General features: G+C 47.0%; 1 protein-coding gene and 1 long non-coding RNA gene across 3 annotated transcripts in view; one reads left to right on the top strand and one right to left on the bottom strand.

Annotated features, from left to right (window-relative positions):
* LOC123368415 overlaps positions 1 to 14,702 on the bottom strand; it is a 38,478-nt gene extending 23,776 nt beyond the window's left edge. Inside the window, exon 1 of the long non-coding RNA XR_006578773.1 lies at positions 14,599 to 14,702. This is a non-coding gene — a long non-coding RNA (uncharacterized LOC123368415). The remainder of the gene's footprint in view (positions 1 to 14,598) is intronic.
* Positions 3,939 to 21,560, top strand: part of PLCB2 (phospholipase C beta 2) — a 36,598-nt gene continuing 18,976 nt past the window's right edge. For both annotated transcript variants that reach the window (XM_045013181.1, XM_045013183.1), the window contains exons 1-12: positions 3,939 to 4,075; positions 4,551 to 4,630; positions 10,576 to 10,629; positions 12,639 to 12,714; positions 13,360 to 13,460; positions 14,290 to 14,456; positions 14,658 to 14,804; positions 15,901 to 16,058; positions 18,243 to 18,325; positions 18,831 to 18,915; positions 20,027 to 20,177; positions 21,208 to 21,296. In XM_045013181.1, coding sequence (XP_044869116.1) covers positions 4,022 to 4,075; positions 4,551 to 4,630; positions 10,576 to 10,629; positions 12,639 to 12,714; positions 13,360 to 13,460; positions 14,290 to 14,456; positions 14,658 to 14,804; positions 15,901 to 16,058; positions 18,243 to 18,325; positions 18,831 to 18,915; positions 20,027 to 20,177; positions 21,208 to 21,296 — 1,245 coding nt within the window. In that variant the 5' untranslated portion in view covers positions 3,939 to 4,021. The remainder of the gene's footprint in view (positions 4,076 to 4,550; positions 4,631 to 10,575; positions 10,630 to 12,638; positions 12,715 to 13,359; positions 13,461 to 14,289; positions 14,457 to 14,657; positions 14,805 to 15,900; positions 16,059 to 18,242; positions 18,326 to 18,830; positions 18,916 to 20,026; positions 20,178 to 21,207; positions 21,297 to 21,560) is intronic.

Here is a 21,560-nt window from a genome sequence, read left to right as displayed (position 1 = left end):
ATATTCATAACTTCAACTACAAAAATGATCACACATACAGGCAGCATAATCATACCCAGCAAATCATAACCTTTCCATAGACACCGTACACAACAACCTTTGTACAATATTTGCTGCAAATATATAATAGTGGTTGCAACAATGATCTATACAGTCACAGGATATGTCAGTAACGCCACACACAATGTAAAAAAATACAGTACTTTTTTGTTCATTTAAAGTTAAGATTTTTCTGTACATTTTTAAAATTTACATATTTTATACATTTTGTAAACTTTTATATAAGTTTATAAACCTGAAAGCATATAACATTTAGGAACTTACGTCACCATTCACATCTGCACATCATCCTAGAAAGATGTTTACTTCTACAAACGTTAAACTTTAGCGTGTCACTTTTATGTTGGCACTACCACACATTTACCGTTATTCTATAGAGTGAATTTCCTCATTTGCTAGCTGTCCATACTCGAGTAAAGCTTAGTGGGGATTTTTGGTTGGCCATCTCCCAGTACCAAAAGAAAGGGGAAGGATCAATGGGAAATCAGGACCCTGAGACTGACAGTCCCCAAGAACAATGGGGAGAGGCCAATGCTCCAGGTCAGCCTGATTGACAGGTGGGCAGGCTAATGAGGGAGTCAGGAGGTTCCATCCTCCATGAGAGCTGGAATTGCCTGGAACAGACTACAGACAGAGTGGGGGCGAGCTAAGGAGAAAGCAGGAGCCCGAGCTGAGCTGGGGAGCAGGGTCACGCCAGCCAGAGAGAACCAGAGAAGCAGCCCACAGAGCAGCCCTGTGCTGGGAGCAGAGCTGCAGCAACCAGAGCCAGAGGGGCCAGAGAAGAAGCCCAGGGAGCTGGAGGCAGAGCAGCAGCAGTGCTGAGGCAGAGTGGAGCTGGGGCTGGAGCTGGAGCAGTCCAGAGCAAGGTGCAGTGAGTAGCTCCGAAGGACGACAGGGGAGCTGGGCAGCGGGCCCAGTGCAGGGAGACACCCCAACCACTGCCACAGCAAGTGTCCGACCCGCAGCAGCAGCCCTGTAGCACAGCCAGGGCCTGAGAAGGGGCCTGGGACATGTGAGGAACAGACTGTGAACTTCCCTTACATTCCAGAGATGCTGTTTGTCATGTCCCCTTCCCACAGAGCGGGGTGACATTTTCCTTTAACCTTTCCCATTATTCCTTATTTTTTCAAAATTACTTGCTGTTTAATAAATTGTATTTGCTTTGAACTGTATGGAATGATCACTGGGTCAGGGAAGCATCCAGAGCAGAGAGAGCACCCAGGAGTGGGGACACCCTAGACCCTGACCTAAGTGACCACAACAAGGTTGGGGATTTGAGCCCCAGGAATTCTGGGCCCAGCCTTGTTGGGGTTACAAGGACTCTGCCACACAGGGGAGTGGAAGGGGAGCCCTCAATCTCAGGCAGGCCTCTGGATAAAGGGAGTGGGAGCGAGGACTCAGATCTTTTTGCTAGCCCATTTACCAGGGTAGTGTATATGCCAGGAAAGTTCCCCACAATAGCGGGACCATTCCCCTGCTTACACATGCACAAAAACCTCTAACCCTGGCTAAGAGGGTGCTTTAAGCCTGAGCTAACAAGCACAGCTGAGGGCATAGCCTTGATCTTGGGTTTTGCTTCAGCCTGGGCGGGCAGCCCATCCTACTTTGTGGTGAAAATACAGGATAATCAAGCACTGGTGCTGGTAGACCTCCAATCCTATCCCACAGCTCAACCTGGGGTGTACTTTCTGGTCTATCTTCACCCTTCTTCTGCACTGTCTTTTTGACCTCAGGTTTGCCTGCTTCGTTTCTGCTGCACTTCCATAGCATTTGAATGGAGGTGCTGTCCAAGAAGCCCTCCTCTTGTGCTGCCAGTTGGCCAGAAGGTCTGATGTCAGTGAGACCCATAATTTGGGGGAATTTTTATGATTAGTGGACAAGAGAGAAAGAGCAGTCGCAGTCAGGTGCACTACAAATCACTTTGAAGTTTGCAGACTGAATTCCTTAATGACATTCTCATTAAAAATTCTCGCAGCCAAATGCTGTTTGCTTTTGCCTTCAAAGCTATCTGCGGTAATGAGGAGTATTTCCCCTTGGAAATTATTTACCTAAAGCATTGTTCTCCTGTTCTTCCTACAGACAGCAGCTCCATGCTAGGTAAGAGAGAGCACCAGGCGAATGAATTAACAGAATGGTCCAGTTTAATGTATCACTAAGAACTATAGGATAGCACACCAGAAATTCATCCCAGTACATGGGCTAGTACAGTACCAGTGTGGATGCAGTTACATGGGTAGCACTTAGCATGGACGGAGCATCCCCATTGCAAAGCTAGCCACACCAGGGTAGGCTAGCTTGGGCTTACTGTGAGGTGAAGACATAGAATCACAGGACTGGAAGGGACCTTGAGAGGTCATCTAGTCCAGTCCCCTGCACTCATGGCAGGACTAAGTATTATCTAGACCATCCCTGACAGGTGTTTGTCTAACCTGCTCTTAAAAATCTCCAATGATGGAGTTTCCACAACCTCCCTAGGCAATTTATTCCAGTGCTTAACCACCCTGACAGTTAGGAAGTTTTTCCTAATGTCCAACCTAAACCTCCCTTGCTGCAATTTAAGCCCATTGCTGCTTCTCCTATCCTTGGTTAAGAAGAACAATTCTTCTCCCTCCTCCTTTTAACAACCTTTTATGTACTTGAAAACTGTTATAATGTCCCCTCTCAGTCTTCTCTTTTCCAGACTAAACAAAACCCAATTTTTTCAATCTTCCCTCATAGGTCATGTTTTCTAGACCTTTAATAATTTTTGTTGCTCTTCTCTGGACTTTCTCCAATTTGTCCACATCTTTCCTGAAATGTGGCACTCAGAACTGGACACAACACTCCAGTTGAGGCCTAATCAGCTTGGAGTACAGCAGAAGAATTACTTCTCGTGTCTTGCTTACAACACTCCTGCTAATACATCCCAGAATGATGTTCACTTTTTTTGCAACAATGTTACACTGTTGACTCATATTTAGCTTGTGGTCCACTATGACCCCCAGATCCCTTTCTGTAGTACTCCTTCCTAGGCAGTCATTTCCTGTTTTGTATGCGAGCAACTGATTGTATCTTACTTGGGCCAAATTCAGAGGTAAGTGAAAGTGATTCTAAGAGACTGCCACTTACACTTGCCTCAGCTTGTAAGTACACTAGTGTAGACTCAGCCTCCCTTATACCTACACCCACTAGACATCACTTCTGAATCCTAGAAGTTTAGTTGCACGTATGCAGCAAGAAGTCTTTGGGCCTGCTTCAGCTCCTGCTGAAGTCAATGGCCCTACTCCAGAGCCCACATCCCCAGCTGGACCCCTCACCGTCCCCACACTACAACCCCCTGCCCCAGCCCGGAGCCCCCTCCTGCACCCTGAACCCCTCATTTCTGGCTCCACCCTGGAGCCCACACCCCCAGCCCAGAGCCTGTATGCCTTCCTGCACTGCAACCCCATGCCCCAGCTTGGTGAAAATGAGCAAGTGAGGGTGGAGGAGAGCAAGCAATGGAGAGAGGGGGATAAAATTAGCAGGGGTGGGGCCTCAGAGAAGGTGTCGGGCAGGGGTGGGGCCCTTCGGGAAGGGTTGGAGCAAAGGTGTTAATTTTTTTGAGATTAGAAAGTTGGGAACCCTAACTGGAGATCTTGCATGAAGAAAGTTTCTCCTGAGATCTCTTGGTCAGATCAGAAATGCCAGGCTGCTCTAGTACTTCTTCACATTCCCACTGGACCCAGGAAGTACAGGGGCCCACAGTGAAAATGAACAATATACAAAGTTTTCTAAAAACTTTTTCCAGCTTCCATAAAGGTTGAATGCAAATTTGGATAAAGGTTTGGGTTGGGTCTTGTTTTCCTGGTGTCAGTTTACCCATCCCCCTTCATTCATACCTTGTTTCCCTTTGCAGAGCCAGAAGCTCCGAGACGTTTTTAACTTGGATTTCCCAGACAACAACTTCCTGCTCAAGACTCTGACTGTTGTGACCGGCACCGATATGGTGGATCTCATGTTCCACAACTTTGTCTCCTACAAAGAGAATGTTGGCAAGGTATCCGAGACCTCAGGGGAATGGACCACCAGGGACATCTAGGAATCGCGGTATAAGCGGAAAGAGGGAGGGTGGGATTTCTAACTCTCTGCTTCTTGAGTATGACTGGCTAGCTCGCCAGCTGCAAGGGACAGGAATCCGGTTCCAAAAGAGAGGGGGGTACAGTGGTCTTGAGCCCCTGCAAGCACAAGGAGGGAATTGATGTGCTGCTGCTGTTCACTTCATCCTCCTCCTTCCTGCAGTTAAAGTGGACAAAGAGAAGGGTAGGAGGGTAAGTGCAAGGTCCCACTGTAAGCAGGTGTAGAAACAGGAGCTCAAGACTAGGCAGGTGGCAGGGACCAGAAGGTGCGCACTGCTCCTCAATGTAGCCAGGCTGCGAGGACAGGATGGGAGGTCAGTGCCATTCAGCGTGCAGATGCCAAGTCCTGATTGGTGCCACTTCTCTAACCTCTGTTTGCATTTGTTTTGTTCCCAGAGCTGGGCTGAGGATATCATGTCCATTGTTAGAAACCCACTGACATTCAATGCATCTCGCTACACTTTCCTGGAGAAAATGTAAGTAGCTTCCAATTAATGTTCCTCTTTAAAACTCCAACCCATTGCTCTCCCTGCCTGTCTACATAGGGAATGATGCCAGGGTGGGCTCCTTGGGAGCAAAGGGCTTCTGCAATTCAGCAACAAACCTTGTCTAAACTCAGTTGCCCATAACAACAGGTGCAATGCCGGTATCTGGGCTGTATGTCACTTTGGGTGCATGTACACTGCACCCTTCCTTTAGCAGTGTGTAGGGTGTATACATGCATAGTCTCCGTAGAAGGGGTATAAATAACAGTGTAAACGGTGAAGCCTGGCTTAGACGAGCAGAGTAAAGACATGCTTGAAGAGTGTGGGTACATACCCGAGTACATGCCCTAGATGGTTCTCTACTCACCCAAGCCATGCCTACCCATTTACACTGCTGTTTTTAGCAATGTAGCATCCTGCTGCCTCCCTATTGATGGAGCCCTTCCCCCACTGAAGAAAAGGCTCTGGCAGTGGTGAAAGGGTATCCATTACTTGCAATGATTGGCTGTGGTCAGTTTGGAATCCCTGAGTCTTCTTCTGCATCTGCCATCTGTAGTTTGCTCTGTTGATTGATCTTTCTGAGAAACAAGCTGTTGATGTTGATGGTTTCTGTTGAAGTCTCCAGTGTTGGTCTCAATCACATATGATCTGGGTGCTGAATTCTTTTTCTTTATGACAGCTGGAGTTGTCCATTCTTTTCCCCCATCCAGTTTGACGTGAACAGGTCACCAGGTTCTAGACCTGGCAGTTCTCTGAGTGACGACTGTTGTAAAAGTGTTTATAAGCTTCGTTAGCCTTTTTATCCAATTTGGCTACTCTCTTCGTCCTGGCCACTTTGGAAATAGGTTCTTTTCCAAAGTTGGAATAGTAGTTCTGAGTTGTCTTCTCACCAGGATTTCTGCTGAACTATATCCAGTAGCAGCTGTTGGTGTTGATCTGTAACACAGAAAAGCAAGGAAAGGCTCTTCCTGCTGTAAGATTTTCTTAGCCATCTGTACAGCTCTTTCAGCCTCTCCATTTGCTTCTGGGTAACACCGGCTGCTAGTAATATAGTCAAAATCATATTTTGTTTGGAATGACTTAAACTCTGCTGCAGTGAATTGTGGTCCATTGTCCAGCACTAGTTGTTCTGGAATACCAGAGTGATCAAAAATGGACTTCAGTTTCTCAATAACACTGGGGCATATTATGTCTTTCAAATACACTGTTTCTATGTATGTGGAAAAATAGTCCATGATGACCAGGTAATAATATCTGCAGTGAGTCTCTTCCAAGGTCTGGCTGGTAGAGGTGCTGTTATTAAAGGTTCCTTGTATTGTGTTGGTCTGTTAGTTTTGCAATGTTCATGTGCAGATACTTTATTCTTTATGTCCTTGCTGGCTTGTTTTTTTTTTTAAAATAGAATATTGGTGTTGGAAGGGACTTCAGGAGGTCATCTAGTCCAACCCCCTGCTTAAAGCAGGACCAATCCCCAGACAGATTTTTGCCCCAGATCCCTAAATGGCCCCCTTAAGAATTGAACTCACAACTCTGGGTTTAGCAGGCCAATGCTCAAACCACTGAGTTATCCCTCCCTCCATTCACGGCCTTTAATTAATCCTTGATATCCTTCATGAATGAGGTTTAGGATTTCCCCACTCATTTGTTTGGAATTACGATGCAAATTGCCTTTAATCACAAGTCCATTTGACTCACTTAATTGTCCACACACCAGAAAGTAGTCTCTTATCACTTCCTTAGTGTCCTTTAGATACTTGAGTCAGTCGCCTCATATGTAACTTAGAACTTTCTGAAGGTGAGTGGCTGTCGAGACTGGGCTTGTTTAGCTGGAGGAGTCCCTTTCCTGACACTGGTCTGTATGCATCCACAGCATCCATATATGCCATCTTCAAGCTCACAGTTTGCTGAGTGCGATGCTGGGCTCTTTGATAGAGTGTCTGCTACCACCAGATTTTTCCTAGGAACATATTTTGCAACTGGGTTAAATTGCATTAACTTTAGCAGTAGTTGGCATCTGAGCGGTGCTTGATCCAGGTCTTTTCCACTGATGAGGGTTACAAGCTGTTTCTTGTCTGTTATCAGTCCACACAGATCTCTGTAGAAGTTCTCACATGCCCATATGCTTGCCAGGCACTCTTTTTCAATCTGTGCATATCATTTTTCTGCTTCTGTAAGTGTGCGAGAGCAAAATGCAACTGACTTCCACTCAGAGCCATGTTGTTGCAACAGTGTCCCACCTAGGCACTGACCCTTGTGGGTTTGTTCACATTATAGTACTGGAGAAATGGAGCTGTTGAGATCAATCCTTTTACCTTTTTGAAGAAAATGTCTTGATTTGGTCCCCATAGCTAAGATGTGTTGAATTTTAAGGGTATGTCTACACTGCAACTAAACATCTGTGGCTGGCCCTTGACAGCCGACTCAGACTCAGGCTGCAGGGTTGTTTAAGCAGTGTAGACATTTGGGCTTGGGCTGGAGCCTGGGTTCAGGGACCCTCTCCCCTCATGGGGTCCAGGAGTCTGATCTCTACCCTGAGCCTGAATGTCTACACCACAATTTAACAGCCCTGCAGCCCAAGCTCCATGAGCCTAAGTCTGGTGACATGGGCCAGCCACGGGTGTTTAGTTGCAGTGTAGATATACTCCAATAATTCATTCAGTGGTTTTCTCACTGTAGAAAGGTTTTGTAGGCACTGACCAAGGTAATTTACTAGCTCAGTGTATATATATATCAGTTCTGGTTCATTAATTAGTGCATTCCATTTTCAAATTGCTTTTACTTTCTCAAGGTTAGGACTGATTCCATCCATCTCTGTTTATGGTCTGTCTCAAAAACAAAATTTGGGATAGGCGGAAATGCATTTTTCCTTGTTTAGCATCAGTCAAGACTGATTAGGCTTAGGACTTCATTGAGGGTTTTGTTGTGTTGAAGATCCATATATCAGAATATTATCCATGAAAACTGTAACTTCATTTGTGTTCATTAACAATTCTGCCATCTTTCTTTGGAAAACTTCAGGTGCACTTGTAATTCCAAAAGGTAATCTTTGAAAGCAAAATCTCCCAAAGGGTGTGATAAATGTAGCACTTGCTTTAGCTAAAGAAATTTGCCAGATATCCGCCCGAGGTATCCCTTTCACTTTGGGGAGGAAGTCTTCCAGTGTTGGGAGGATATATTTTTCTCTCACAACTACTTCATTTAGTCTTTTAAGATCTACAGAGTCACATTTTTCCATATTTCTTTATAACTGGTACCACTGGCACACACCAGGCTGTTGGCTCAGAAATTTTCTCAAATATGACAATCCACTCCTTTCTCTTTAACTCAGTTTCCACTTTATGATGTAATAGGGTAGGAATCCTTTGAGGTGTATGTATGTATGGTTCAGCATTGTCTCTTAAGGTTATTTGTGCTGGATCTCCTTTCAAAAGTCCAATATGACCAAATATTCCATCAAGTTCTTCCACTTGTCTCACTAGGCCCATCATGGCTGCCACACTGCAGCTGAGAAGTTGCTGGTCGGTGATCCTTAGATCACATACAAAGACAAAAGCTATGCATCCAGAGTGTAAGTTATTTATGTAGTAAACTGGCCCATGCAGGTCAGAATACTGTCAGAGCTGTCTCAGGTAACTTCAGCTTTGGGAAGGGTTGAAGGTGATTGTAAGTCCTTCTGAGATGACTGTGAGGTCAGCTCCTGAGTCAATTTTAAAGGCAATAGCCTTGCCGTGAATATTCAGTTTCACTCTCCAGGCAGGTTCTCTGTCGTCACAAGTGATAGATCCCAGAAACAATGGCTCTTGGTTGTCTGTAATGTGAGTCAAGGTCCTGATTGTTTTGGTGCAGCAAACAGTTGCAAAATGTCCATATTTCATGCATGCATTATGCTGTTTGCCTGTGACATGCATCATCTCTTAGGATATGACTTTTTCCACTCCTTGTGCATGTAGGTTGGAATTTGTCTCTCTTGGGGTATGTCTACACTGCCCATGTTACAGCGCGACCGCACTGTGACGTGGCAGTATAGACATGCTTTATCGCCGGGGGAGAGCTCTCCTGGCGATAAAAAAAAACCCACCCCGAAGGAGCGGTGGTAGCTTTATCGCTGGGAGTGCTGTCTATACTGGCGCTTTTCAGCGCTAAAACTTTGCGCTAAAACTTTGTTGCTCAGAGGGGTGTTTTTACATACCTCTGAATGACTAAAGTTTTAGCACTGAAAGTGGCAGTGTAGACACAGCTTTAGACTCAGCATTCTCTCTCCTTGCCACAGGGGTTTTATGACAATTACTTTTAACGCTCAAGTGTCTGTTTATAGCTTAGCTAGCTTCAGGGTTTTCAAATTGCTCCTACCTTTTGTTATATTGTTTGACTAATTCTGACTCTTTTGCTATCTGTATAGCTGTCACTAGTGTTAAATTTCTCTTCAATTGTAGCTGCTGTGAAAGGTTTTTATCTTCTAACCCAGTAATTACTAGCCTGTCTCTGATATTTCCGTTTTGCATTCCCAAAAATCAGTTTTCAGCCAATGTATGCAGAGCTCTTATAAAACATTCATTATTTTCCCCCTGGTTCTTGAAATCTCTGTTGAAAACATGCTCTTTTATAAACCACATTTCTGAGATATGAAGAATGCATCGAACATAGCCAGAACCCTTTCATAGTCATCTCCGTGACTGTCTTCAGTAAAGTCAAAGGATTTAAAGATATGCTCTGTCTGCTTCCCCGTAGCATATATTAGAGAAGATCGCTGCATATCTCCAGTTTCTTTGTGGAGTTTTTGGAAATTCAAAATCTTGCAAAATACTGCTTCCATTCTGTCCACTGGGGAAGCTGAAGTTCGCTGGGGCACTGAAGAGTGGCATATTGATGAGATCCTGGAACCTTTGTTGCTGTTCCTTTTATCTGCAACATCTGTTGCTGTTTTCCTTTTGTTTCTATTCTTAGTTTACTACTGACACCCTGTCATGCTCCTGTACCAGATGTAGACTGGTCACAGAACTTGCTTATACATACCAGCTATGTTCATCATAAGATCCTTTAATGCTCTGCCTGGTATGGTTGAGGGTTGTTAAAAAAGGGATTTTTATGCACAGTGTCACCTAGTGGGTGAACAGTATAATATAATTTAATTTAGCATGCCCATTACAGCGGGGAAAGGCTCTGTCAGCTCCCCATTTCTGGTGCCTTTACTGGCAGCGGGGAAAGGCTCCAGCAGCAGGGAAAGACTCTGGTGGAGAGAGGCTCAGATGTGGTGTGCTTTTCACTACAGCATGCAGCTACACCTACGCTACATGCCTCTGCTGATGGTGTGTAGTGTAGACATAGCCATAATGAGAATGACTGAAACCAAAGTACATAGTGAGCCAGTTAAGCATATGCTTGGTATTATACAAAAACAATTAAATCCAAAGCCCCAAGAGTTATATCCAGGGAAGATCCCCTCCAGCATCACATTAGCCCTGACAAATGCTGAGTCTTTCTTTCCAGGACTATGTTATATTATTTAACTGACCACAAGGATAATTGTAGAGCAACAAATACAAACACCTTCTTGAGTGTTTCTCAGGCATTTCTCATTGTGGTACCTAAGTATTTATATACTGTGCTGACTGCCTAACTTTTTCTGCCTCCTTCCCAAAGACTGGGAGCAAACCTCTGCTGTTGGGGGGCATCTCAAAATCTGCCAGACCTAAAAAAGAGCTCTGTGTAGCTTGAAAGCGTGTCTCTCACCCACAGAAGTTGGTCTAATCAAAGATATGACCTCATCCACCTTGTCTGTCTCATATCCTGGGACCAATGCGACTACAGCAATGCTGCAGACAGGACTCTATTTGGCAGTTAACATCTGAGTTTCTTTCCCTCTCCCTGAATCCTGGCACATGTGGTCTGGAAAGATTATACAAGCATGTTCTTGTCCGATCTGCTCTTTTTCACAGCCTGGTGAAGCTGAAGATGCAACTCAGTGCTGAAGGAAAAATTCCTGTCAGGAAGTGAGTACAGGCATTTATATCTCATTGTGCACCCAGTCAGGTCGAAAACAGAGCAGGTGGGTGAAGGGACGAGAGCCCAGCCTGGCTTTGTCTGCCTTGCTGCACCCAGAGGAAGTCATTACCTCCTAGGGGTTCTGGTCCTTCCCTCAAGAAGAGGGAAAGGGACTTCTGTCTCCTCTGGCTGTCCCCAGAAGGGGATTAGGCCATGGGGGACATGCCTTGGGTCTGGAAAGCCCACTAACAGGGGCTGTCCTGCTACTGCAGTAAGAGGAACCCTGGGATTAGCCCTCTGGTCTCAATTAGAGTAGAGATCAACAACCAGGGCTGGTCCGGGTTGTATAAAGCCTCATTTGTTGGGGTTTTGTTTTGCAAATCCAAGGCTGGGTAAAATCCAAATCTCATTTTAACCACACTCCAAAAGCTTAAGGGATTCTGGTCCTGGTCCATCTCTAAATGAGCTTTCTGCCTGGCTGGTAGCAGTGCTGGCATGCCTGTGTTTCTTACTGCCATCCAGGAATTCTGAGCTGATTGGTTCTTTAATTGTTTTCCCATTATCTGTGTATAAAATCTTTGGGCCTTCTCCCCAGTTTATCCCAGTTTAACACCAGTGTATCTCCACTGATTTCAGCAGTTACTCTGGATTTACACCAATGCAAGTGAGAGCAGAATTGGGCTTGAGGCCCTATTCTCCCCTGTGCTGGTGCAGTGATGGAGGAGGTGGTTTGCACTCCCCTTCTACAGAGCAGGGCTACTTTAGCTCCTGGTCCACACCTGAGCAGCCATTGCAGTATTATAGAAATACTGGGATACAGGGCAGGGAGTTGGGGTGCAGGAGGGGGCGCAGAGTGCAGGAGGGGGCTCAGAGCAGGGGGTTGGGGTGCAGGAGGGGTGCGGCAGGGGGCTCAGGGCAGGGGGTTGGGGTGTGGGGTGCAGGAGGGTGTGGGGTGCAGGAGGGGTTGGGGATACAGGCTCTGACCCGACGCCGCTTACCTCGAGTGGCTCTGGGGTGGCAGCGGCGCGCAGCGGGGCTAAGCCAGGCTCCCTGCCTGCCCTGCCCCCTTGCCGCTCCTGGAAATGGCCAGCAAGTCTGGCAGTGGCTCCTGGGGGTGGGATGGGGCAGGCAGCTCTGCCATGCACTGCCCTCGCCTGTGAGTACCATGCCCAAAGCTCCCATTGGCCACAGGTCCCCCTTCCCAGCCAATGGGAGCTGCGGAGGGTGGTGCCTGCAGGCGAGGGCTGCACACAGAGCCCTCTGCCCCCTCTCCCCCAGGGGCCTCAGGGACGTGGTGCTGGCCACTTCTGGGAACAGAGCGGGGCCAGGGCAGGCAGGGAGCCTGCCTTAGCCCTGCTGCGCCATTGGGATGGCAATCCTGCGGGCCGGATTGAAAGCCCTGACGGGCCGGATCTAGCCCGCAGGCCATAGTTTGCCCTTCCTTGTCCTATAGGGTCCCCAGCAGAAACTAAAGTTACCCTTGGTCAGGGCCGCCCAGAGGATTCAGGGGGCGGAAGGACCCCCCGCTGCCGAATTGCTGCCGAAGACCCGGAGCGGAAGAAGCTCCGGGGCCCCAGGCCCCGCGAGAGTTTTCTGGGGCCCCCAGAGCGAGTGAAGGATCCCGCTCCAGGGGAACCCGAAAAACTCTCATGGGGGCCCGGGGCCTGGGGCAAATTGCCCCACTTGCCCCCCCTCTGGGCGGCCCTGCCCTTGGTTGGGGAAACCTCTGAATTGAAGCAGCAGTGGTATTTATGTATTGATATCAATGGGAGTTAGGCCCCTAAATACCTTTAAGCATTTTGTACATAACATCTCTCCACATATCTGTTCTCTTTCTCTCTGTGACCCAGTTTTGCATGCACCCTTTTGTCCCTCTCTCTGATTATAGCTCCCCACTACCCCACCCCATCTTATCCCACCCTCTGACTGCACCTGCCAGCAGCCCCAACCTCTGTTCTCACTCACTGCTCTTCACAAATTGTCATTTTGCAGGCCTAACTGCTCTTCTCTCTCTCAGTATTTTTCAGATGTTTCCTGCAGACAGGAAGAGAGTAGAAGCTGCATTACATGCTTGTCACCTTCCAAAGGGCAAGGTGAGTGACTTCTTGGGATATTCAGAGGTGTCCAGAGCTCCAGGACAATTCCTTCACTGGCCCTGACCTCTTGACCATGATGATGCTATCCCTAAAACAACCCCAAAGAGGTAGACTTCCTGACCACCATTCTAAATTACTGTGAAACTGTATAATCTGTACCACGCTGGAGCTTTACCTGGCTCCCAGCCATGATGACATCAATTATTATTATTTCTATTACAGCGTCACCTAGGGCCCCAAAGAGCTGACAGTCTCAAGAGATAAGGTAGACAAAAGGGAAAAAGAGGCACAGAGACTTGTCCAAGGTCGCTCCGCAGGTCAATAGTGGAGTCAAGAATATACCCCAGATGTTCTGAATCCCAGGCCACTGCTTTATTCACTCAACAACTGCACCTTCCCAAGGGACACCAGGGACAACTCACAACTACCCCATTGAAATAGTTTCCCCCAAAGCATCACAAACTGCTTGCCCTGTTTCTCTAAGCAACATCTAATGCTCTGTGTGCTAATTCACACCACCGCAAACAGGGATACTCCAGGCACTACAGAGCAGGGCAAGAGGAATATGGACTACGGGCTCTAATAAGGAAGTGAAGGCAGACATGGGTTTGCAGTACTTGCGAGCTGCAGTTTCTTTTTCAGAATGATGCGATCAATCCAGAGGACTTCCCTGAGAAAGTGTATAAAACCTTCCTGATGAACCTGTGTCCCCGTCCGGAGATCGATGAGATATTCACCTCTCAGTGAGTCTTCCTCATGCTGCAGGGGCAGCCTTTGTTTCATGAGGGGAAAAGACAGGCAAATGGGGGACAGTAAAGGAGGAAGATACGGTACAACTGAAGTGAAATGACTGGGGTATATGAGGTGACTTCAGTTTCAGCCCTGCTCCTAATGTGTAGGTGTCTGTGTCACCAACGGAATTGACATGCTTACTGACAGCCTCAATAGAGAGGGCAGGCCTGGCTAGGGTATGGAGACTGATCTACCCTCTTCGTTGCCAGAGGTGGTCACAGGTCAAGACTGAATCAAATAGGTGGGAAGCGTGCACTGCCCGTTTCTGCACTTGAACCTGTGCAGTGGACAGGTAAAGAACTTTAGACCATGATTTTCAGAAGTGACCAATGATTTTGGGTCCCTCTGTGTGCAGGTGGCCAAACTGGTGACAGCTTAAAAGGGTTTGATTTTCAGAGTTGAGTTCTCAGCTCTTCTCTTGATAGTGTCTCAAGTTGGGCACCCAAAACTTGAGGCACCAAAAACCACTGATCACTTCTGAAAACCTTGGCCTTGGTCTCCAATCTGTGTAACCTTTCACCAGCACTAAATATGCAGAAATAAGATACAGAAATAAGATACAAAGAAGAGGGAAGGGTGCTGCAAGGTAGAGGAACTGAGAGAGAGCTGGAGCCTTCAGAGAAAAAAAAGCCTTCTAGGAAATGATGGGAGTCCAGAGAGATGGGCATGCACAGCTAGCTGCAGGAAGGATTAGCCTGCGTCCCACTGCTGTAAGAGGGGTTTTCCAGTAAAACTTAAATACATTCCCTCTTCCATTCCTTTCTGATTCTTTGCCCTTAGCCATTCGAAAGCCAAGCCCTACATGACCAAAGAGCACTTGGCAAAGTTTATCAACAAGAAACAGCGAGATTCCCGCCTCAATGACATCCTTTTCCCTCCGGCCAAACCAGAGCAGGTGCAGGGCCTGATCGAGAAGTACGAACCCAGTGGGATTAACATCCAGAGAGGTGAGTCTTGTTCAGCACACTGCCTCTCTGTCTTCCCAGTGCTATGGAATCATCTCACACTGCACATTACACTGATACTTACCAGCGTGTCTGGAGCAGCCTGTCTAACTCCTGCAGGCCCCTGTGTTTCAGCATTACCCACCTGCAAGGGAGCCAGGCCTCGTCGTTTCACTTCTGTTAATAGCTTTGTTTTCCCTGCAGGGCAGTTGTCTCCAGAGGGGATGGTCTGGTTCCTCTGTGGCCCTGAAAACAATATTGTATCACTGGAGAAAGTGGTGCTGTACCAGGACATGACCCAGCCACTCTCACATTACTTCATCAACTCATCACACAACACCTACTTGACAGGTATCTCCACTGGATGAAACACCAATTCCAGGGATCTTCCCCTAGCTTCAAAGCAGGTGTGTTGTACCAAGCATGTGTACTGACACTGGAGATGGATTTTGCCCCATGTGCCATGTATGCTAGGCAGCAGTCGGGCAGTTTGTAAGGAATCAACCCATTGGTAAGGGTTTGAAAAGAAAAAGCATACTCTGCTGTTCTGTAGAAAAGTCACGCTTGGGTGACGCCAAGCAAGGCAAAAGGACTAGGGAGATCAGCCTAAATGCTCAAGACAATGAGTCACAGTCCCCTTGTGTCTGATGGATTCGTTTTTGGGATAGCCTGTAGCCAGGGTGTGATAGGGCATGTATAACATCTGCAGTGTAGGAAGGGTGAGCAACTCCTTGCCCTCAAGCTCATAGCCAGGGTCTTTTCCCATCACCAACTCCATTGCAGTGCAAGATTATGGCTTCATCATCTGTCTGTATAGACAGGCACGGGTATTCTTGGGATGTGAGGGCAGGTTCCTGTCTTTTCTAAACAGCTGGCAAGGTGTGTGTCTCTCTCAGGAGTCCCTAGGCTGAGCAGATGTGTGCCACTCTTCACTGACTGGGCATGTGTCTATCCCTGGGTAGATGCATTAGCCTACAAAGTGATTGGGCAGGTATATATGCTCTAAGATTTCAGTGAGAAGCAGGTTTCCTCCCCAAGAGTCAAGCAGGTGTATAGCCCCATAGACTTGAAGGCAGATCCATACCCCTTCCCAACAGCTGGGCAGATGCAGATCCCTCAGGAATTCAAGAGCAGGTAATTGTGTGTCCCTCCCAACTGACTGGGCAGGTGTCTCCCCCAGGGATTAGTGGTAGGTGGGTACCATCACACCTCATCCCTGGGTGATGTGCAGAAGGTAAACACATTAGTATAGGCCATGCTTTGAGGGAGGAAGAAGTGTTAGGTAGGGCTCCACTGCCCAGTTACCTAAAATCTCTCTGCAGTGTGGAGTGCACACTTGCCCTGGGTGTGCACAGAGCTGTTTCCCCTTCTTACTGCTCTCCATGCAGAATGCACTCACACGAATAAATGGCAAACCACAGTCTCTTCTCCTCCTGCCCCTCTCCAGCTGGCCAGTTTTCTGGCATCTCATCTCCTGAAATGTATCGTCAGACCCTGCTGTCTGGCTGCCGTTGTGTGGAGCTGGACTGCTGGAAGGGTCGTCCGCCAGATGAGGAGCCCATCATTACCCATGGATTCACCATGACAACTGAGATTCTCTTCAAGGTGAGGGATTGTCTCCACAGATTATTTGTCCTGATTTTGTACTTATTTCTGTGTACTGAGAGTGAATGGATGAAGAATGGGCAGGGGGACCCAGGTGTATGGATAGATGAGCATCTATTCAACAGGATGGCCTGATGTGTAGGTTAATTGGGGGAAAGTAGATAGATAGGGGGAGAGCAGCGGGGCTGTTGTATGGATGGGTCTGAATAAATGAGGTGAAATACTTGTGAATTGTCAGATATGGAATCAGAGAGGTGGTTGGACGGCTGGAGAGATGTATGGTTGAATGGATGAGTGCCTAGTGGATGGAGGGTTGTGTAGGTGGATGGATGAGTGTGTGAATGAATAGCTGTGTGAGTTCAGACAAACGACAAGCACCAGGCATCTTTTCAGAAGACCACAAGGGTTAAGAGAGAGCCTTGTTGTCTACAAACCTGCTGTAGGCATCAACCTGTAGAAATGTTAAATATCGGCACTGTGGGGGTAATTCCTTTTGTCACAACCATGCCATGGGAGTACATGATATGCATCCAGCAGAGCAGCAGCCATCTGGGATGTTGGTCATACAGCTTCCCTGACTATTCACTCAAAGGCTCCACGGGGAAAGAGAGCCAGCCCAGGGTCACGCGCCATTGCCTAGTGAACTTGCTATTCACGCTGAAGGATTTGTTTTAGTGCATTTCACCACATAAATTACAAACACCATGCACGGTAAAAATCACAAGACTACACTCACTTCCCCTCAGTCCACTTGGGCAAAGCCCAGATCCCACCAGACAGAAGCCAATTGTTAACAGCTCTCTTGTACTTAGTCTGTGTTCCCCACCCCCTTTCCTGCACTTCATTATTACCAAGACATATGAAAAAATAAACCCTTTCTCCTTCAGTGCTCAGGTACCTTGACCTGCCTGTAATAATTAATGCTGGCAATTTCCCAGGCTCTCTCTTTTGGTATCATGGTTGCTTTTGCATAGCAGTTCACTACAGATAGGGCAAATAATAGCACAACTGTTTATTATGGAAGCTATAATTGCCCTGAGGGGTTCTGCTAAACCATGTGAATGAACCTCAGGATGGAATTATAGCCTGTTAACACAGCATGAGCCCGGTTTTTAGTTTATATAATACACAGAACCCCCGTCTCCTGCTCCTTCCCTTCTCCAACCCCCATCTTTCTAATAGCATCTTTTACACCCTCTCCTCCTCTGAACTTGTAGCAGCTTCCTTTGAAATGCCGCTCAAGTGGCCCCCTGAAGTGGCACTGGAGCCGCCTTCCTTAGAGAAAAACTGCTTGTTGAATCAGGGGTTGGGGGTTGGGGGCGTGGGTTACATAGGTTGAAGTCCTTGGGCCATATTCATCCCTGGCATTATGCCACTGTCTTCCTCGGGCTTACACCAGAGCTGAATTTGGTCCAATGAATTGAACTCTGCAGTCCATGTACTATAATGCAGTATACAATGGATTGCATGATATCACTGAATGAATGGAGCAGGAGTAAGCGGGGGCAGATAATTACAAAGGAGAAAAACTATGCTCCTGTAACCTGCCAGTTAGCAACAATGGGAAAGAAAATAGAGAAAAGTTTATTGCAGTTTAATAGGGGCCTGAGGAAAATATTATTAAAAAAAATAAATCAATATTGTTGAGACTAGTTCCATGGCATCAGCATCTGGAATGTTAGTAACTGCTGGTTGCTGAGCAGTTCTGTTTGCTGTGCTAGTAGATAGTCAGGATCAAGAAGGATTTTACAGGCAAATAAAATGACAGACAAATGGACAAATTCAGAGGAAGTATGTGTCGCAGTAAATCTTGAGAGAGTTTAATCTGGCGTCACTTACATCTTTTTTTCTGGCCCCCTCGGTGAATCTTACACCAAATTTAGTCTCCCTTCAGCACATTTATTTGAATCGCACCCATGTAACAAGATATACACTGGCCCTCCTATGCCTTCCTCATCACCTCTGAATGTGAAGTATTGAGTATAAAAGAACCTAAGGGAATCCAAGTTGTTCCTCATGCTGAGAGACCAGATGAGAGGAGTGTGTGAAAAGGAAGTTTAGTCATGCCTGGGAGAGCCACTGGACATGATCAACTCAGAGATCATAGAATCATAGATGTGAAAGCTGGATCGCTACCTGTCTCAGGACACTATAATAATGCTCTGTCTGTCTGTTCTTGTTTAGGATGTCATTGAGGCCATTGCAGAAAGTGCTTTCAAAACCTCTCTCTACCCAGTTATCTTGTCCTTTGAGAACCATGTTGACTCGTGAGTATCCAGTGGTTGCTGGTGGACTCACATCTGGGGAACTCATGTGAGAGAATTCATTTTTTGCTGTCTGAGAGGGGAGGTAGAGGCAAGCACAACCTCTCCAGCTGCCTCGCACATGGTTGCGATTTCCTGGGTGTCTGAGGTTGGGGGTAGCAAGGTGAAGCACTGGAGTTGCAGTGTTAGGAGTTTTTCTTGGAGGGATCAGAGGTGGTTGATGCTGAAAGATGAGATAATTAAACCAGTGAATCCCATCCTGCCACTCCCATTCAACCTCCCCCAAAACACCTACTGTTGGGGAGGTGATGGAGCAGGGCAGACGCTGTTAGTCCTGGAGAAGGGTTTCAGAGAGCCTGTGTGAGAGATCAGGATGAGGGGAGGTTAGGGTTAACCCTTTGGGAGGGAGGGGGCAGGGCACGGTGCATAGTGGAGGAGGGTTGCTCATGCTCTTTTCCAGACTCAATAGGTTCATGTCTCACTCTTGTTTTATTGCATTATTCCTTAGGCCCAAGCAGCAGGCTAAGATGGCTGAGTACTGCAGGACCATGTTTGGGGACATGCTGCTGACAGAGCCACTAGAAAAATATCCAGTAAGTGGAAGATGGGGGAGAACTTTTATTGGGGAGAGGGCATCATAAACACAGGGATCACTCCCTGGTGCTGTCTGGCTCTGCCACCTGTATGGTTATTTGGGGGATCCTTTGTGGCAAGTGGGAGGAGGCTTATAAAGGCATTAAAGTCAGTGAGCCTAGAGACAGAGGCAGTGAGAGGAGACAGCTGGAAATGGGGCTGGGTGCTGAGCAACTTGGAGAATGAAGGGTGATCTTTTCAGCTTCAGGGCCAGATTTTTTGAAACTAGAGGCCTGATTCTGCTCTGTTATACCTATGTGACTCCTTCGACTTTAGAATCAGACCTCATCTGAGTTGTGCATGTGAAATACATATGTACAGGCATAGTCAGGTAAGTAACATATGCAGCTGCATGCACAGAACAGTGGAGTGCATGGTCCAGATAATTGATTGCACATGCAGCTCCCCAGTTTGCATGTACAAATGCATATTACCTTTTTGTAACCCCCATGCACATTACTACTGCTGTGCCAGAAATATACATGGTGCTTTGCAGAAAAATAAAAAGACAACATCTGTGTCCCAAAGTGCTTACAGTCCACAGTACAGCAAGGCACAATGAAGGATGGCATGTGGGGTGTTGGAGGGTGGACAAGGTCTACAACAATAGAATCATGCAAGCATGCAGTGTCTCTTGGGGAGAATCATGGTAGGCAGACAAGGTAGAGCACCTGGAAACCATCTGTTAGTTGGATGGATACAGAAGGATATTTGGTTGGCCCTTTAAATGGTGCTGGATGTAAGCAGATGTGTGGCTGGAAACAGAGCATGGCACAAGCAGGCACAAAGATGGAAGAAGTGTGGGCTGTAGATAGAGAAAGGTATAAAAGTAGTGTAGCTGCCAATGTAAAATTGGCAGCCAGATGGCCAGGATGCAAGATGTGGATGGCACTGTAAGCAGACAGGTGTATACAGGTACAGACGGATGGATGGAGATGTTGAAGGACGCAGATGGTGCAGTGTGGAGGCAGACAGGTGGACGGAGATGTTCACAGATACAGATGGACAGCTGAGTGTATGAGCTCTGTCTCTTTGTAGGATAAATTCAATAAGGACTTTTCTCTGTTACAGCTGAAGCCGGGCGTTCCCTTGCCAAGCCCTCAGGATCTCTTAGGGAAAATCCTGATTAAGAACAAGAAGAACCAGTCTGCATCTGAAGATAGGCGGGACTCTCTGAAGAAAGAGAGGAATGAAGCTACTGACCAGCCTGTCACTGTGGATGGTATTGATACTGGTACAATATGAAGTGGGGGAGGGGACTCATTCCACTCAGATGGGGTGGCCTGGCACTTTGGAAAAAGTCCAAACTGGCCAGGTGTTATTTCAAGAGATCTAATATACATAAGTTCAGGCACTTCAGAGTGAAGAATGAGGAGGATCAGCTCCTCAGAATAGAATTATGTTTTCAGACACCATATAGCACTAATAGTGATACCAGAGCCTTAAAAGATCATGTTACCAATACGTTGCCTGGTTATCTGCCAACCATTCTGCTTCTCCTGAGATGCACTGCTGCATATACTGGCTGTTGATTTGATGTGTGCGTGGACAGGCTATATTGCCCTTGATTCCTGTCCTGCGTTGTCATCTAGTAGCTCTATGGCATCCAGCAAATACACCATGACATATTTCCTAACCATAAACATTTTGAAGGCTTGTACAACCTGCAGCTCCCCCAGATCTTTCATCTCTTTTGCATCTTACATTTGGAGACCCTAAGACAGAACAAGTGAGATTTCAGCCCATGGAGTCTCCATGCCCCTGTTACAGAAGGCGCACAGAGGGCTATGACAATGCAGGAACAGCTCCTCTGTAGAATAGCCAGGAATCAGGATCTAAAGTAAATCCACTCCCAGATTTGTCCCATTAGGTATGACCCTTGGTGGGGGAAGTGGGACTACAGCCCACTTCTCATGGGAGAAGCCTATGAAGGGAGGCTGGAGGCTCTGGGGATACAGCCAACTTAGATCCTGTTACTGTTATTTGGGGCTAAGGAGACCGGCAAGAGGAAGAACTGAATTAATTGAGTGCGCCAACCCAGAGTGGTGCCTCTCCATATTTGGATGCAGCCATTAGAGCAATTTCGTACCCCTTTTGTGTTCCCACATTTACACTGGGAGGAATTTCAGTTCAGAAAAGTGGCATGTTTCCCTTGCTAGTGGAGGCAGCATTAGAGGACATATCGGCAATCCTTCACACTATCCTGTCTAATTGTGCTGCTGGTGAACACTGTGTATGCTTAATCTGGGCAGGTGATGTGACCGAAGAGGGCCCAGAGGAAGAGGAGGAGGAATCTGGAAACTTGGATGAAGAACAGATTAAAAACATGCAGTCAGATGAGGTAGTGCCACTGACCTTTCCTCTCTTGGTCCATTTGCTTCTTCTGGGCAGTGACCCTATCACAGCTTGTTGTGGGGTCCCATTGTACTATTTAGTCTAAAGTCCCCCCTCCTCTGTCCCCCAAAGGCTTGAGAACTCAAGCTCTACCCCAAGCCACAACCTCAAAGCAACATCCACACAGCTATTCTTAGCATACTTGTGTGAGCTTTGCTAGCACAAGCCTAGACCCGGACTTCCAGATCTAGTGTAGCCATAACCTTAGAGA

Source organism: Mauremys mutica, chromosome 4, assembly GCF_020497125.1.
Source record: "Mauremys mutica isolate MM-2020 ecotype Southern chromosome 4, ASM2049712v1, whole genome shotgun sequence".
Classification (NCBI taxonomy): Eukaryota; Metazoa; Chordata; order Testudines; family Geoemydidae; genus Mauremys; species Mauremys mutica.
This window is presented reverse-complemented; position numbering and strand designations above follow the sequence as displayed.